Raw genomic sequence first — 17,698 nt, 5'->3', positions numbered from 1 at the left:
CGATATATAACGGTTCACCAGTTCTGCTCGAGCTCTTTCCCATTAATATGTGTTGGCCAGTGATAATATAGAGCAATATTGTGGCTTCTAAACGGACGTTTTTATGGAGATACATGGAAACAGTATGGCCTGTTTCCGGTCACGTCCGTTGTAGCCGCAGACAAAGAGTTTATTGACGGCAAGAGATGAAGCTGTTGTGCTTTTTTTGACACCAACGCTGGCAACCATGATGTTGCAGTGGAACAAACGATTAGCCTTCGCTTCTTCTCAATGTAAGATCTTTGGTGCCAATCAGATGACATGTTTTCACACCAGCGGTTATACAGGTAGGAAAGCTGACTGGAGGGGGTCTTGAAGACAAAAAGATGTCAAGACAAAAGACATGGACAGCATTTTTGTCTGAGGACACTGTTGACAGACACCTGTCTTAGTTCCAACCATAACACTGCCTCTAGTGTCTGAAAGTAGTCCAACATTTTGCACAAGAGCCGTTAAGTATCAGCCATTGCTATCAGGTGTCATCCGCTGAGTGAACACTCTCTGTAAAGTCACTGGAAACCTGACGCTGTCCACTTTGCATTGTTTCCAGTGGTGCTATACCAGGAGCTTTCTGCATCTAGGTTGACCTAGATTCACTCCTCTGATGGCTGGCTTACGCAGGTCTTCTTCATATGTTTTCCATTGTATCCAATGCAGATGTCATGAGAGGATATGTATTTGCAGACATGTTTGGCTATCCGCTCTCATGTATTTTAATGTGAAATTACTGTTTTTCTGCTCTTTATTTTTTTTTATCTTTTTATTTTTTTTACTTTGATTTCATTCCATTCGTGACTGTCCTGCTGTAAATAGCTGGTCTCCCAATGCCACCGCTGAAGGCCCTTGTCTCCGTGTTGCTTCCCAGTAACTGTGCTATAACTCTGAATGACAATCAGAACGTTGTCATGTGAAGTGTGTTGTATTTAACGACACCAGGCTATGTCCGAGTAACAGCGAGGGGGCATCCAGGAGCCTACGTACCCTGTAACCTACACCCGTACTAACTGTTGCTCCCTCCTCCTCCCTGTCTCTCTGGCGACCAGCCGGCTGGAAGTTGAGTCCCATGGTGCAGGCCATGTACGGACCAGAGCTCTATGCAGGTAAAGCCAGTCTCCTCTCTCTCCTATTGCTGTCCACGCAGTCACACTACAAAGGCCTACTTTACATTACAGTCACACTACAAAGGCCTACTTTACATTACAGTCACACTACAAAGGCCTACTTTAATTTCAGTCACACTACAAAGGCCTACTTTACATTACAGTCACACTACAAAGGCCTACTTTAATTACAGTCACACTACAAAGGCCTACTTTACATTACAGTCACACTACAAAGGCCTACTTTATATTACAGTCACACTACAAAGGCCTACTTTACATTACAGTCACACTACAAAGGCCTACTTTACATTACAGTCACACTACAAAGGCCTACTTTACATTACAGTCACACGAAAAAGGCCTACTTTACATTACAATCACACGAAAAAGGCCTACTTTACATTACAGTCACATGGAAAAGGCCTACTTTACATTACAGTCACACTACAAAGGCCTAATTTACATTACAGTCACATGAAAAAGGCCTACTTTACATTACAGTCACACGAAAAAGGCCTAATTTACATTACAGTCACATGAAAAAGGCCTACTTTACATTACAGTCACACGGAAAATGCCTACTTTACATTACAGTCACACGGAAAAGGCCTACTTTACATTACAGTCACACGAAAAAGGCCTACTTTACATTACAGTCACACGAAAAAGGCCTACTTTACATTACAGTCACACGAGAAAGGCCTACTTTACATTACAGTCACACACAAAAAGGCCTACTTTACATTACAGCCACACGAAAAAGGCCTACTTTACATTACAGTCACACTCAAAAGGCCTACTTTACATTACAGTCACGCTCAAAAGGCCTACTTTACATTACAGTCACACTCAAAAGGCCTACTTTACATTACAGTCACACAAAAAAGGCCTACTTTACATTACAGTCACACGGAAAAGGCCTACTTTACATTACAGTCACGCTCAAAAGGCCTACTTTACATTACAGTCACACGAAAAAGGCCTACTTTACATTACAGTCACGCTCAAAAGGCCTACTTTACATTACAGTCACACGAAAAAGGCCTACTTTACATTACAGTCACACGAAAAAGGCCTACTTTACATTACAGTCACACGAGAAAGGCCTACTTTACATTACAGTCACACTAAAAATCTTTAATTTATATGAATGTGCTGCTTGCCTTGCATTTCCCTTCACTGGCACTTTTATATTGATGTGGAGCCCTCAAGGCCACAGTCGCATTATTCCCTTCTCTCTTTGCTCTCTCTTGTTCTGTCATTCATTCCCCACCTCCCACCTCCCATTGTCCACCTGCTACCCCCCCCCCCTGCTACCCCTCCCCCCCTCATGCTTACCTTCCTCCCCCCTCCCTCCCTCTCTCCCTCTCTCTCTCTCTCTCCTCCTCCACTCCTCCAGTTCCAGGGTTCGGCTACCCCTCGGCGGCGGCAGCAGCCTCCACAGCAGCAGCAGCAGCGTTTCGCGGCGCCCACCTCAGGGGCCGAGGCCGGCCCGTGTACAGCGCCGTGCGGGCCGCCATGCCCCAGCCCGCCCTGCCCGCGGCCTACCCAGGGTAAGACACACAACAGCCCCTCTGTAAACAGGCCTACCCGGGGTAAGACACACAACAACCCCTCTGTAAACAGGCCTACCCGGGGTAAGACACACAACAGCCCCTCTGTAAACAGGCCTACCCGGGGTAAGACACACAACAGCCCCTCTGTAAACAGGTCTACCCGGGGTAAGACACACAACAGCCCCTCTGTAAACAGGTCTACCCGGGGTAAGACACACACAGCCCCTCTGTAAACAGGCCTACCCGGGGTAAGACACACACAGCCCCTCTGTAAACAGGTCTACCCGGGGTAAGACACACACAGCCCCTCTGTAAACAGGTCTACCCGGGGTAAGACACACACAGCCCCTCTGTAAACAGGCCTACCCGGGGTAAGACACACACAGCCCCTCTGTAAACAGGTCTACCCGGGGTAAGACACACACAGCCCCTCTGTAAACAGGCCTACCCGGGGTAAGACACACACAGCCCCTCTGTAAACAGGCCGCATTCACCTCCGGCGTTGGAGCGCCATCAAGTGTTTTTACTGTTTTGAAAGAAAAACAACAAATTATAATGTGCGATTGATTTGTTTAGAGAAAACACACACACACATACACACAAAGTAGTACTTCATTTGTGAATATAGTTTGAGTATGCACAAGTGCCTTGTAAATGCAACACAACACACCACCTGAACGCCGGTTTCACCATTTCCCACTTGATATTTGACCAGGTTTCCATATAATACAGCTGCGCTCATACAGTTCTCGTGTTCAAACATGATTCGCACTTCACTCTCTTCGACGGTCCAAACTGGCACCTAGTCAGTCAGTTCGTGAGCTAATTCACTAGACTATAACACGCCGACAGGATTGCGCCATTGAAGGTTGATTTGCATAAACACACAGATACCACATCAATAGATTTGCATAAACACACACAAACCACATTGAGTCATTATGCATACGCAGTCACCTTGCACATTTGATTTGCTACAAATTATTCATGTTTACTGCGATCCTTTTTTTTCCCCCTCTCCCCACGATGTGTGTACTGTGCATGCCATTGTTGCCGGGCTGTGCTGATTGGCTAATGGGGTTGTGACTGCTGTGATATTCAGATCAAAGCAGAAGTTGATTGGTTAATTGCCTTGTGGATGCTTATGTGATGACATTCAAATTAAGCTCAGCAGGATGAAATTGGGTGCCGCAGGAATGACCCTTTCCATATGTGCTCCACTGTTGGCCCTAAAGAGCCAATAAAAACCCAACTTCACGTCTCAAGGATCATGTCCTCATAAAAAATAAATAAATTATATATTTCAAGTGGCCGTTACTGCCGTGGTTTTCCTCTAGCAGGGGAACTGTAGCAGTTTATGGTTTCAATTCAGTTCAATAGTCAATGAACTTGATCTATTTTCCCCATAACTCCCCCGTCTGGTGCCATGCATAACGGATGGTTGGAGGGTTTTGGGTTGTGGAGCATAAATGGAAGTTGTATTTCCTCCGCATGCTGCATGGGTGTGAAATAACTTCTATCTCTCTTTCTCTCTCTCCTTCTCTCCCTCCCTCTCTCTCTCTCTCTTACCTGTCTTTTTGCTGTGTTGTGACCTTCATCCACTCTGGTTTGGGACTGTGCACCTCTCCTTTGGCACCCCCCCTCCCCAAACCCCCCATCCATCTCTTTCACCTTCCCCCTGTCTTTCTGTCTCCTCCTGCTCTGTGACCTCCTCCTCCTCTCCCCCTGTCTTTCTGTCTCCTGCTCTGTGACCTCCTCCTCCTCTCCCCTGTCTTTCTGTCTCCTGCTCTGTGACCTCCCCCTCCTCTCCCCCTGTCTTCCTGTCTCCTGCTCTGTGACCTCCTCCTCTCCCCCTGTCTTTCTGTCTCCTCCTGCTCTGTGACCTCCTCCTCTCCCCCTGTCTTTCTGTCTCCTCCTGCTCTGTGACCTCCTCCTCTCCCCCTGTCTTTCTGTCTCCTGCTCTGTGACCTCCTCCTCCTCTCCCCTGTCTTTCTGTCTCCTCCTGCTCTGTGACCTCCTCCTCTCCCCCTGTCTTTCTGTCTCCTGCTCTGTGACCTCCTCCTCTCCCCCTGTCTTTCTGTCTCCTCCTGCTCTGTGACCTCCTCCTCTCCCCCTGTCTTTCTGTCTCCTCCTGCTCTGTGACCTCCTCCTCTCCCCCTGTCTTTCTGTCTCCTGCTCTGTGACCTCCTCCTCCTCTCCCCTGTCTTTCTGTCTCCTCCTGCTCTGTGACCTCCTCCTCTCCCCCTGTCTTTCTGTCTCCTGCTCTGTGACCTCCTCCTCTCCCCCTGTCTTTCTGTCTCCTCCTGCTCTGTGACCCCCTCCTCTCCCCCTGTCTTTCTGTCTCCTCCTGCTCTGTGACCTCCTCCTCTCCCCCTGTCTTTCTGTCTCCTCCTGCTCTGTGACCTCCTCCTCTCTCAGTGTGGTGTATCAGGATGGCTTTTACCAAGCTGCCGACCTATACGTAAGTAAACTCCCCTCCCCTCCCTCCCCCTCTCTCCCCTCACGGCTCTTCTCCTCCTCTCTTCTCCTCTGGGGGTGATTCTGCATGTGCGTCCCGGTCATGCACTGCACAGAGCTGCCCCACCCCACAGGTGAATGAGCCCTACTGGTCAAAAAGCACAACACCGCCCTGTAATGAATTAACCCACAAGATCCTCCTGACCAATACAAGATCCTGACCCATACAAGATCCTCCTGACCCATACAAGATCCTCCTGACCCATACAAGATCCTGACCCATACAAGATCCTGACCCATACAAGATCCTGACCCATACAAGATCCTGACCCATACATGATCCTGACCCATACAAGATCTTCCTGACCCATACAAGATCCTGACCCATACATGATCTTCCTGACCCATACTCCTGACCCATACAAGATCCTGACCCATACAAGATCTTCCTGACCCATACAAGATCTTCCTGACCCATACAAGATCCTGACCCATACAAGATCCTGACCCATACAAGATCCTGACCCATACAAGATCCTGACCCATACAAGATCTTCCTGACCCATACAAGATCCTGACCCATACAGGGATGTTTTTTTCTCATAAACCTTGGGTTTTGTTTTTCTGTTGTGCTGATCATGTGACTGAGGTGTGGGTTATGGTTTCAAAAAGAACAAAAAAAGAGCGCTGGGTAAATCTCGAGGGTTTCAAACGCCACCACAAAGGCTGCTCTGTGGGCGGAGCGGCAGCGTGCGTCAGTGTACGAGCGTGCGTGTGTGTATGAAGAAGACCGTGTGTGTGTGTGTTTGTTTATGAAGAAGAGAGAGTGTGTGTATCCAGGTTGACAAGGTTGTTTCTGTTCTCTCTATAGACTAGTGTTTCAGGACTCAGTCCTTAGTCCCAGGTTGCCTCAGGTAGGGTCAACTCACCACCAAACCCACAGTGTGCATTGTTTGACTCTACTACCTCCTTTGGTCTGATGAATCATCTTCTGATCTGATCTGGAACATTTGGTCTTTTAGTTGTTTGGACAATGACCGTGCTTTGATTTTTTTTTTCTTTTTTCTTTTTACTAACTTACTGAAATGTGCACTGTTTGATTGTGGGGAAGGGGCTTGTTTGTTTGGTTGTTTGTTTGTTTACTAAACTACTAAATCGGCTTACCAGTTCGAAAGATTTAAATTAAATTAAATTTGTCTGTAGTTATTTTTTAAAAAAAATCCTTATTTTGTTGGCAAGAATGGCATTAGACCCAGATGTCAAAAATGGCGGCGGTGTCCCGAAAAAGTAAAATAATCAGTTTGCAGCATCATTCGTTCAAATTGGACACCGCCATGCTTAATGATGCCAAACTATACGTTTCTTTCCTCGTCCTTTTTAAAATGGAGGCTACCATTTCTCAGCAAGGTCCAATCGATGTTAGCCTGGAGTCAGAGATGTTCTGAGCTCTTTCGCCCTGAGGGGGCCGATGTTGAGATGGAGAACACGGTCTCTTCCTGAATCACACCCCCCACAACTCCCTCCCAGGAGGACTATTGACGCATGTGATCAGCTGCTGCATGCAGACATTTTACTGCTCCTCCACTCACCCACCAGCCTCGCTCCCCCCCCCTACCCCCTCTCTCTCTAGCCGTGTTTCCATTCACCTTTTTTGCGCTAATTCTAAGCAAACGTTTGAAAAGTCGACAATCTTAAAGTTTGAATCATGTGCGTTTGAATTCAGGGCTGCTAAATGAACAAGTAAGTTGCGTATGGGGGTGTGAGACAAGATCATAGATGGAGAGAGCTTGCCATAAAAGTAATAATCATTATGATGTCCCATATATACAACACCTGTGTCTAACATTTGACCTAGTGACTACTAGACATCAAGGGAATTGTAGTCCTATAGATGGAGGGATATAGCGAGAGGCTTTGGGTGCAACACTTTAGGATACATTTGATGTGCTGCAGGATTATCGGGGCCCCGCCCCCCCTCGGGCGCTGCTCTGCTCCGTCAGCAGAACGCATGGCAGCAGAGCGGACAAGCTGCCAGCTGTGCACAACACAGGAGAAAAGTCTTTCCATCTCCTATTTTGCGCATTCTTTTTGAAAAATCCAAAAACCACCTCAAGCGAGAGCGTCAAAACCTTTTGGAGAAATTAAGGCCTCTTTTTTCCCCAATGTTTGTTGTTTCCATCAACCTTTACTAATGCGATACTTCAAAATGCGTTGGAAACACGGCTTGTGTCCTCCCTCCCTCCCCCTCTCTCCTCCCTCCTCTTCATGTCCTGCAGGCGTCTAGGAGAATGCTTGGTTGTTCTGTTCTGTTCTGTTCTGTTTTGCTCTGCTCTGTTGTGATCAGGTCCAAACGCGGCGGTGTTGTGTTTTTAAATAGGTTTGCATTGTAAATGGGGGGCCTGCATGTTGTCTCAAATGCCAGGAGGTGATTTGAGTGTCAGTATAGGCTTGTGTGTGTGTGGGTGTGTTTGTTTTCTCCTCCCTCTCACCATTTCCTTTTGTCTGTCCTCTAAAAATCCATGTCAGACAACACAAATGATAAATAACAAACTGTTTTTTTTAGCATTAAAAATGTCTCTACTGGAACCTTACTATCCTCTAGTGTGTTCTATCCATTGTAGTTGTCCTCTTGACATTTCCATCCACTACTTGAGTACTTGTAAATGTGTTTTGATAAGACAGTGAGGCCTCTATATTTCCCCAACTCACTGAACACTTTGTCTGTTTGTCCCTCCCCCTCTGCCGTAGAGGTAATAATGCAATCTAACTCAACCTCGACAGTCCAATTTCCTCTCTGTGTCTCACTGATGAAGCGTCCTCGTCCCACATCAACCCCCCTCCTGCCTCCTCCTCCCTCTCCCCCTCCCCCACACACAAATGCAATACACTGACATACAGTTATATTTTATTTGTGAATGTTTTTATTATACAGGTTTGGGAATCTAAGGAATCTATTTAGTTTTTCCTAATACAAGGAAATAAATGTATGTATTTTGCATTCGTTTTTTTATTAATATTTTCATAGATACATAATGTACAGTATTTATAATTTTAATATATTATGCACAATCTAATTTTAAAGTGACCAAAAGGGATTATTAAAGGAACAGTTCACCCAAAAATGAAAAATTCTGTCATCTACTCCACCTCATGCCAGTTGAAACACAGGTGCAGTTTGTCCATATAAAAACCAGTCACCACTGACTTCAGTACGGCAACCTCCCTGTGTGTTATATGGACAAACTTCAGCTGTGTTTTCAACTCGTATGAGGGGGAGTAGATGATGACAACATTTTAATTTTTGGGTGAACTGTTCCTTTAAAATACTTTTTTTTTTTAGATAGTTGAAAATATACACACATAGTTTATCTGTGAAATAAATGTCAGTGTATTGTATCTCTGTGCGGGTCCCCTTCTCAGTCATGCACCCTAACCCAGGTGTGTGTTCTCGCTCAGTGGCACGGTCAGTTAGCTCCATAACCTGTGTGTGTGTCTGCAGGGAGGCTACCCTGCTGCAGCTGCTGCCGCCGCCGCGGCCTACCGCTATGCCCAGCCTCAGGCCGTAACCGGGGCAACCGCCGCTGCTGGTCTCTCCGCCTACAGCGACAGGTGAGGTCATCCCAGGACTATAGACTGTAGGGGGCGCTAAACCGCCACTGCTGCTGCCTACAGCGACAGGTGAGGTCATCCCAGGACTGTAGACTGTAGGGGGCGCTAAACCGCCACTGCTGCTGCCTACAGCGACAGGTGAGGTCATCCCAGGACTATAGACTGTATCCAATATGGACGTAGCCACCGTGACCTCACCCATTGGTTTGCTGGACTCACGATTTGAAGCGTGGAGTTTGCATTGTGACCGTCGTCATCTTGGTTTTCTTGGAGTCAGAAGTGACCACTTGGACGAGAAGAGCTGCAGCGCCGCCTGCTGTTGGTCCGTTAATGGCGAGTTGCGCAATCACTGGACAGGCAGTCTGTCAACCACGCTCCAAAACACAGTCTGCTTTATCGTCTATTTTAGTCTAGATATGGGACTGTAATTGACAAAATGAACATCGTGCTGTATTGAAGACGACTTGAAACTAGCGATTGAGACCATAAACTCATTAGGAAAGTGTTTATTGAGGTAATAAAGAGAAGTCAGGTCATTTCCCATTCACTTCTATACAATCAGACTTCTTTCATAGCTGTGATATAAAACAATTATGAACAGTGAATGACTCCCTTTTGGAGCCAGCCTCAAATGGCCATTTGAGGGAACTACAGTTTGCCACTTCTGTATTGGCCTAATTTTTCAGAACAGACTGCTGGAAGAATCACTGTACGCCAGAGCTGCTGAGAGACTGAATGTGTATATGGTCACTCATGTCCCCTGTGGGCTTCAGGAAGGAGAGACAGACTGTGTAGATGGTCACTCATGTCCCCTGTGGGCTTCAGGAAGGAGAGACAGACTGTGTAGATGGTCACTCATGTCCCCTGTGGGCTTCAGGAAGGAGAGACAGACTGTGTAGATGGTCACTCATGTCCCCTGTGGGCTTCAGGAAGGAGAGACAGAGTGTGTAGATGGTCACTCACATCTCTGTGGGCTTCAGGAAGGAGAGACAGACTGTGTAGATGGTCACTCATGTCTCTGTGGGCTTCAGGAAGGAGAGACAGACTGTGTAGATGGTCACTCACATCTCTGTGGGCTTCAGGAAGGAGTTTAGCCAGAAGACTCAGCTCTGACTTTGAATGGATCTGAGTCACAGCTGTCCCATTGGCAGATCGACAGCACACAGCTGATTGACTGGTTGAAGGTAATCCAAGGACAAATCCATGGGCCCAGCAGGATGAAAACTGGGAGAAGAACCAGATGAACATAAGACATAAGAGTCATCACAAATTGCACTAATCAATCATTTGTTACATTAGTATGTGAATGTTCAATAGCCAAATATGAATCAATAGATAATGAATGGAGTGGATAGAGAAAGCCAGTAAGGCTTCAAGGCCTAGTCCTAAATGTAACCATGAAAATGTAATCCTGTAGCATAGAAAATGATAACATGGTGCATAAGCTGTAGTTGACTGTTAACTCATTGAGTGCCAGCCACTTTTGGAGAACGGACGCTCCCAGTGCCAGAGTTTCAGAGCGTTTTCAGTGATTTCTCGAGGCCCACAGAATATTGTGTGATATTACTATGTAAACACCGAACACGCACAAAGAACGAGGAGACTCTATTGTATCGTCAGCAAAAAAAAGTTTATTGATACCATTTTCCGTTCTTTAGTTATGAGCCGGAGAAGATAGGTTGTTTTGAGCAAAAACATGCGTTTCAAATTATTAGCTGAGATATTCCGCCTTTTGTGAAATGAAGCATTTCAAGCACATTCACTGAGTCTGAAGCTAATATTTTCTGATGTATTGACGTGGTGTAGTTGTGTGGTGCCCTGCGTGCCCCACCCCCCTCAGCTGCAAACTCCTCCCCACACTAACACACAGCCTCACGCACCCAGCGTCTATTTTCGGAGTGCTCCGTTTCTGTGCGCCGGCTCCCAGCGTGACACGGAAAAGCCAAACCGGACTGCTGATGGTTTGGCCCTTCGGCGTCGGGTGCTGCTTTTCTGGCGGCTAATCGTGTGCAGAAACTATACAGCAGAGACAGAGAGGCTCAGTTGTGGGCGCGGATTGACTGCTGTTCGCAGCCAACGTTAACTCCAGCCAGAGCAATCTATATGGCTCTGGCTGCAGCATGAGCGGTTTCTCTTTCATCACGGGGCTTTTTCCTGCTGTTTTCCAGACCTTTCTCTAATCTGGAGAGCACTGTCGCTACCTAATGAGTCCGTAAAATAGGTTATACACCTTCAATAGCTACAATATTTGTACAGGAGATGCAGGAGGCTTTGATCCACGTCCCACCGTCAAAAAACGCATTTGACGTCGATCGACGTCTTTGGGACTCTACATCACTATTTACTTTGACGTCGATCGACGTCCTTGGCACTCAATGAGTTAACATAATTAGGGAGCTAAATTAATAGAATTAATATTATGCATAATTATTAGAAGAGTAAGCAAACGACTTGGCCTCGGTAATAAACCTCAATTTCTCAAATTGTCATATATGAACTGCTGTCAATCATAATTTGATGTGTGGAGAGGTTTCTGAGGAGCCTTAACAACCAGCAACGCACCCGGACACACGCTGACACATTTGATGCCTTCAGGACTGTTGGCCGTAGGAAATTCCAAACAGAAATGATGAACTTCCATATCGACCAACAACAAAGTGCAAACTTACCACGAGGAGAGACAAACCGTACATTATTAGTGCAAGTTGTTGTATTTGTACAAAATCCAATTCATAAATTTCTGTGTCATGTTCTTGTGTTGGCAGTTACGGCCGGGTGTACACTACAGACCCCTACCACGCTTTAGCCCCGGCTGCTGCTGCGTACGGAGTGGGAGCCATGGTGAGAACACTGACACAGCCTCTCTGCACAACACAACACACAACACCCAGCATGCAACAGAAACCCCCTAGCATTTTTTAAGGAACGCAAGAGGTCCAATTTGCATAATACTCCTTTCTTCATTGAGAGGAAGACAGAGTAGAGGGCGACACCGGAGGAATGAATGCATGTCGTGTAACTTATCTAAATGCTAGATGTCAAGAGGTGCTTCATCTTTCATATTTCAGTTAACCCTAATTCATAATCGGCGGTGGTGGTTTGCTCAGCCCAAGAAAAAGAGAGAGAAAAAATCACTGCTTTCTCAAAGCAATGTTTTCACTGGACAAAAGGAATCTCTGGCTGTAACTTTGCTTCTGTAATATACGTCTGTTGTTGTCTTCCTGTCTCTTTCAGGCTAGCTTATACCGGGCGGGATACAGTCGCTTTGCTCCGTACTAAAACCACCACTCACACCGCAGGAATTCCACACCGCTCCAAACCCCCTTTTCCAGCTCTGTGTTTGGCAGGAGCTCCCCTCCATTTTCCTGCGGGCGGACGATAGTGACAACTCATGTGTTTGGCGAAGAGAGGTCATTGCCACATCATCAACTCAAAACTCCGTCTCTGTGCTGTTCTGTCTGTCGGTGACACGGATACAATGAAAGAGTGCCAGTAGAGTCAAAGAAAACACAACGCCGGGAGGAGGCTACTTCGAGGTGCACAATTTAGGAGGGTTCCATTTAGAAACACTACCGGACATGGAGGGAGAGAGAGCGCTGTTCACCCCCGTGTGACCCTGCACACTACAAAACCTTCCTTCACCAAAAGTCTGCGCAGTCATACCCACTGCCCTACGTTACCTAATCAGACCTATACGCGCAGTTACACACAGCCACCCCCATCCCCCACGCTTTCCTCCACCTCTTCCCTTCCTGTCGGCCTGCACAGATAGAACTGCCATGACACAGCATTACTGTCCTGAAAAATAAGGTACTTTAATTTGGTCTTGACACATTACACTACATTGACGACAAAGCCACCCCCGCCACAGCAGACACATCCCTCTGGTTCAGGCATCATAACTACAGCAGACACGTCCCTCTGGTTCAGGCATCATAACGACGAGAAAGCAAAAGAAAGTTGGACTGCTCATTATGGAGAAGATGGAGGAATAATTTTTTTTTTTTTTTTTTTTTTCGTTGGAATACGGAACTTTGAGCCGGCGCTACGGGAGACGTCTGATTGACAGAAACCACTGTTGCCCCGGTAACAACAGACCATCAACAACATGGCATGGGGGAAATACTTTTCTTTTTTGCCCCTCTTTCCGGCATCTCACAACTTTCCCTAAATGTAAAAAGGAAACAAAACAAAACAAAACAAAACACAAAAACTGACGCAAAAAAAAAGTATACAAAGTGTGAAAATGACAAGGAGAAAAAAAAACAAATAACTTGTTTTTCTGCATTACCTCAGTTTTTCTTCTTGCTATTTTGTTTTGCTGCCATCGAAAAGAACTTGCGTAGAAATGTCATTATTCTATATAACGTGGACGCAATGGAACTGTCCATTATTATCAGTGCTATAGTCATTATTTTCTCATTGTCCTCTTATTGCTGGTCTATAAGTATTACATTTATTACTGTTATTGCAGCTACAGTGACAACACTAAGATGGAGTGTATGCATTTCAGCTATGAATTGACTTTATATCTCCCTCTTGAGACTTCAGTGCGCCGCACCTCTCCGGCTGATCCCGGGTCAGCCGGTGCTCCTTATCCGCTCGTAGTGCTTCTTCGGAAGACTCAATCCATTTCTTGCCATCTACTAAACTGTCAGACATTCTGACTGTAGCGGTGATCGAACGGGTCAGAACCACAGAATACGAATGAACTAGATTGATCAGACCAGATTTGAACCGGGAACACCCACGTGGAAAAACTAATCATCCAACAGGCAGCCAAATGGGAATCTCTTCTGGCCAAATGGAGATATTGATGCCTACGGGCGTTGGGGCAGAGCTGCTGGAGTCTGATCTCACCTCAGCAGAACCGTAGATCCCATTAGAACAACCTAGATTAGAATACAGTGGAACCTGGAAAAACTAGGAGATTGCATCCACATAACACTGTTGTCAATTAAGGAGAACATCTTAGAAGATTCTTAGCCATGAACAAAAGCAGTTTTCTATTCATGTTCATCATTTTCATTGTGAACAGGACACTAAACCCCCCCACCCCCTCACTAGCTGGACACCCTGCTTCCCTTTGGGAGAATGTTCCAAATCATTTCAGTCCCCTCCTTACCGGTCTGTTTGAAGGTATAGTAACAGGACTGGCAAGCAAACCATGTATAGACCAAGTCTCTGTCCTATGTATTATATCTCCATATACTCTCACTATGTTATTATTGCTATTGTTTGTCTTTTTGGTTCCAAAGATTCTCTGAAGAAAGCACATTTTGTTGGTCAAGACGTATTACATTTTTATTCACAGTTGATTTCGTTTTTTTGCCTTTACTTTAGTTCTCGTTATATTTTTTATTTGTGGGTTAAAGCTGTATTTTTCTAGTTGGCCTCGGCAAGGTGTTTGGAAAAGCAAGCTGGGAAATAATAATGTCATTGAAGCAGGAGCTACAGCGCAGCGCGGACTGAGAGAGAGACACGTTTCAAAGTGTGCAGCAAACAAATTGCAGTCCCGAACGGAACCCGAAAAGAACCCTGAATTTGATTTGCTTTTCATTCAGCCCCCTCAACAGATTTCTAGGCTTTTGATGATGGCGCGGACGGCGAGGTGTTTACTGCAGATGAGGGAAATCACAGTAGGACCCATTGCGAGTCACAGGCAGACGGAGAGGATAGTTTTGACATGCATTTTGCCAGCAGGGCCAAATCAGAGCTTGAACAGAAGGCAACGCAAATTGTGTGTGTGTGTGTGTGTGGGGGGGGGGGGGGGGGGATACTTGCACATAATGTCAAAAAGGCCCTGCAGCCCAGCAGTGGCCACCTTTGAACAATAGATGTGTGTGTGCGTGCGTGTGCGGGGAGTCCAGGGACGTGGCGGTGGTGAAGGTGAGGAGCGCACTCATTAATCATTAGGCTGACAGGATAACAACGTTCCCCCACCGTTTGTTTTCAGGGGGTACAGTACACTCAGTGGGCACCTGGGGGGGGCGCACCATAACGAGAGGGAGCGCTGACCTTTTCTATGATCACAAATACACTTTGCAGTAGGTGATCCAATGAGTATTTATGATGAGATCATGAGGAATCATTTCATTACCATGTTTTTTGTTTTTGTTTTTGTTTTATTGTTGTCTTTTTCTTTTTTTCCCTTACAAGTATTATCAGCCGTGTCGCTATGCATGCTTTAGTGAGAAAGGTGGGGGGTGTCGAGAGAGAGACCTTTCATTTGTGCATGAATTCAAATCCTAGTGCTGGAAGGAGGAAGAGGAGGTGGTGGGGGGAGCGGGAAGGAGGAGGTTTGTGTGATAGGAGGTGACAGGAGTGACAGGGGAGCTCAGTAATGGTCCAGTAGAGAGTGTCTGGGGGGGGGGGGGGGGGCTTCATGTAAAGCCGCCTCAACCCGTTCAGATGGCTTAAATAATCTGGGTTATCAGTGCTCTGTGCCTCTGTGGCCATCGTGGTAATCACCAGTCACATCCAACGGCCAAAGTTTAATTTGGATTGCCGGACCCCTGCGGTTTTCCTTTCTAATGAAATAAAAAATCATAGTAGCTGCTGATGATGATGGTGGCGGCAGAAGCGGTCTGCCCGGTGACAATTTGCGCTTAAAGGGACAGTTCACCCAAAAAAATTAAATTCTGTTATCTACTTTTTTTCTAGTTTGGCTCATGCCAGCTGAAACACAGGTAACGTGCAGGGAGGTTGCCAGCACGCCAACCGGTCCCCATTGTCTTCATTTGCACTGTACTTAAGTCAATGGGAACTTGTTCTATCTCGAGTTGTGCTGACAACCTCCCTGTGTGTTATATGGACAAAGTTCACCTGTGTTTCAGCTGGCATGAGTAGATGAGGACAGAATTTCATTTTTGAGTGAACTGTTTCTTTAAGCCTCTCTATCAAAAAGGGGAGAACCGGTTCTCTCCAGAAGCGAGGCTGGTGTTTTGTCGAGCACACGACAAGCCGGCTCTGGCAGCAGCAGCAGCTTGGAGGCTGGCACAGCGCACTGTGAACATGCCCACACAGATGATGCTGATTTAGGAACAGCTTCACCTCGCGGGGAGCCTGTGTTTCTATGGAAGGATGCAGAGTAGAGCTTAGATCAGGCCCCAAAAAAAACAAGCCCGTCCCGACCCGAGCCTGTTCTGTCTGAGCCCGGTCCGGCCCGTCCCATTGGCTGCATTTATGGGCCCGAGCCCGACATTTTCTTAGTGAGTTGGCTGTTTATCTAAACTATAACCCTGTTATCTATTCGGTCTTATGAGTACATAAGGTTTTTAAGGTTACACTGTTATAACATTTTGCTTATCACACCAAATATTACCGCAATGAAATATCTGACCACAAGCCCAGCCCGACGCAACCCGGGCTCGGGGAATAGAAGGGAAATTCCGGGCCGGGTTCGGGTTCGGGCAGAGAATCTAACCTCTACTGCAGAGGCGGAGCTGGGACAGCGAGCAAACAGGATGTCCTCAGCCTCTGACCCCGACTCCCCGCACTGTGCTCAAGTCAACCCAGTGGGAGTTTTTTGTACAGGGATTAATAAATGGGTTTCAATTGCATGTGGATTTTTTTTATTTTTGTTTTTATTTCACATGCTCATCGTTGCTATAAAAAAAAAGCTCATTTATCCAAGTGATTTTTTGTTTTGTTTTTTCAATAAGTGACTTGTGTATTTTCTCACCATGTTTTATTTTGCCATCCTCGTGTCTGCCTTCTGTTTATTCCCTTCATTGTTATTATTGAATGTATATAATAAATAAACTGTTTGGTTTTTATACTGGTCTGCGACTGGTTATTCCCTGATCCAGTGTGCTGTGCTTTTCTCCAGTTTTGTGTGTTATACAATGTAGTAGGCCAAGCAAGCACTCAGAACTAGCGATTGTCAGGTGGTGATAGAGCACATACCCAGATAACATTTACTAATTTTGGAACTGGCAACCAACATGTATTCGGTCATTCCTCTTGAGTCTTATCTCTTTTTCTTTCCAATGGTAGTCTGGCTAGTAGGAGGTTATGCAATCAACAGAGGAAATGTTTTCAGTAGTGGAGAGGAAAGCAGTTCAATAATATTTTATTCAGAAAATCAAAAATAAGTCAAAAATTTACTAATTTACTACAGTTGGCTGCCCAGATTGCAGTTAGAGCCACTGACCCCATCTGATGAGATTGTGTATCTTGAACCCAAATAAGAATATTACAATTATACATTTATACAATTCATTGTTAGTATGGATGCACATTTTAGTCAATTTCCTTAATTGATTAATTGGCCATGTTAATGATCAATTAATCAATTAACCATATAAAACACTGCTTTTGACATACAAAATGCAGGTGTTTACACCTGTCTTTAGGCCTACTCAAGTTAATCAAGCAACTAAACTGCCTGCATTAGCTGTCATTGTGCTTGTGGACGTGATTATTTCAACAATGTTTACAATGAAAGTTGTCTTTGGGTGTAATTATCCCACACTGGACTGTTTGCCTTGGCTTTCTTCTTCCTCTGTATGCTAAGCATAAGTGGTGAAAGTAAAATGTTGCCCTTGTGTTGTTAAATCATTTCAGCAAAAAATGAGAAAATAGCACATAGCCTACATTGTCGATTAATCGGTTAATAGCCTAATATGTTTGATGGATCAAATTATTAACAGCGATTAATCGATTGTTATTTAATCATTTGTCCAAAATTCAATGACTGAGATAACAGGGAAACTATGATCAAAACAGTCATTATTGGATATTCTAATTGTGTTGACTTGTAAATGAAATGATGGTGAAGTTGAACAATTTATCAATTTGCTGCGGACCCCTGGAACCCCTTCAAGGACCCCTGGTGGTCCCCGGACCACTCGTTGAGAACCACTGGTATAAAGTAGGCCTACCTAGTATAGTTTTAAAGAATAGGTGGAATATGGTCCCCTTTTGATTAGC

General features: G+C 45.6%; 1 protein-coding gene across 7 annotated transcripts in view; it reads left to right on the top strand.

The window, feature by feature from the left end:
* The window catches only part of LOC310788195 (RNA binding protein fox-1 homolog 2-like), a gene marked incomplete at its 5' end in the record, with an annotated part of 66,223 nt that extends 49,683 nt beyond the window's left edge, over positions 1 to 16,540 (top strand). For 5 of the 7 annotated variants that reach the window (XM_083649727.1, XM_083649726.1, XM_083649724.1 and 2 more), the window contains 6 exons: positions 1,083 to 1,139; positions 2,542 to 2,695; positions 5,117 to 5,159; positions 8,655 to 8,764; positions 11,530 to 11,605; positions 11,999 to 16,540. In XM_083649727.1, coding sequence (XP_083505853.1) covers positions 1,083 to 1,139; positions 2,542 to 2,695; positions 5,117 to 5,159; positions 8,655 to 8,764; positions 11,530 to 11,605; positions 11,999 to 12,043 — 485 coding nt within the window. In that variant the 3' untranslated portion in view covers positions 12,044 to 16,540. Of the gene's footprint in view, positions 1 to 1,082; positions 1,140 to 2,541; positions 2,696 to 5,116; positions 5,160 to 6,026; positions 6,070 to 8,654; positions 8,765 to 11,529; positions 11,606 to 11,998 lie in introns of all 7 variants that reach the window. The other 2 variants (XM_083649725.1, XR_014553295.1) reach the window with 2 other exon arrangements.
* Between the last annotated feature and the right edge of the window lie 1,158 nt (positions 16,541 to 17,698).

Source organism: Poromitra crassiceps, assembly GCF_964638095.1.
Source record: "Poromitra crassiceps genome assembly, chromosome: 13".
Lineage (NCBI taxonomy): Eukaryota > Metazoa > Chordata > Actinopteri > Beryciformes > Melamphaidae > Poromitra > Poromitra crassiceps.
The sequence above is the reverse complement of the archived record's forward strand: the minus strand, read 5'-3'. Positions and strand labels throughout refer to the sequence as shown.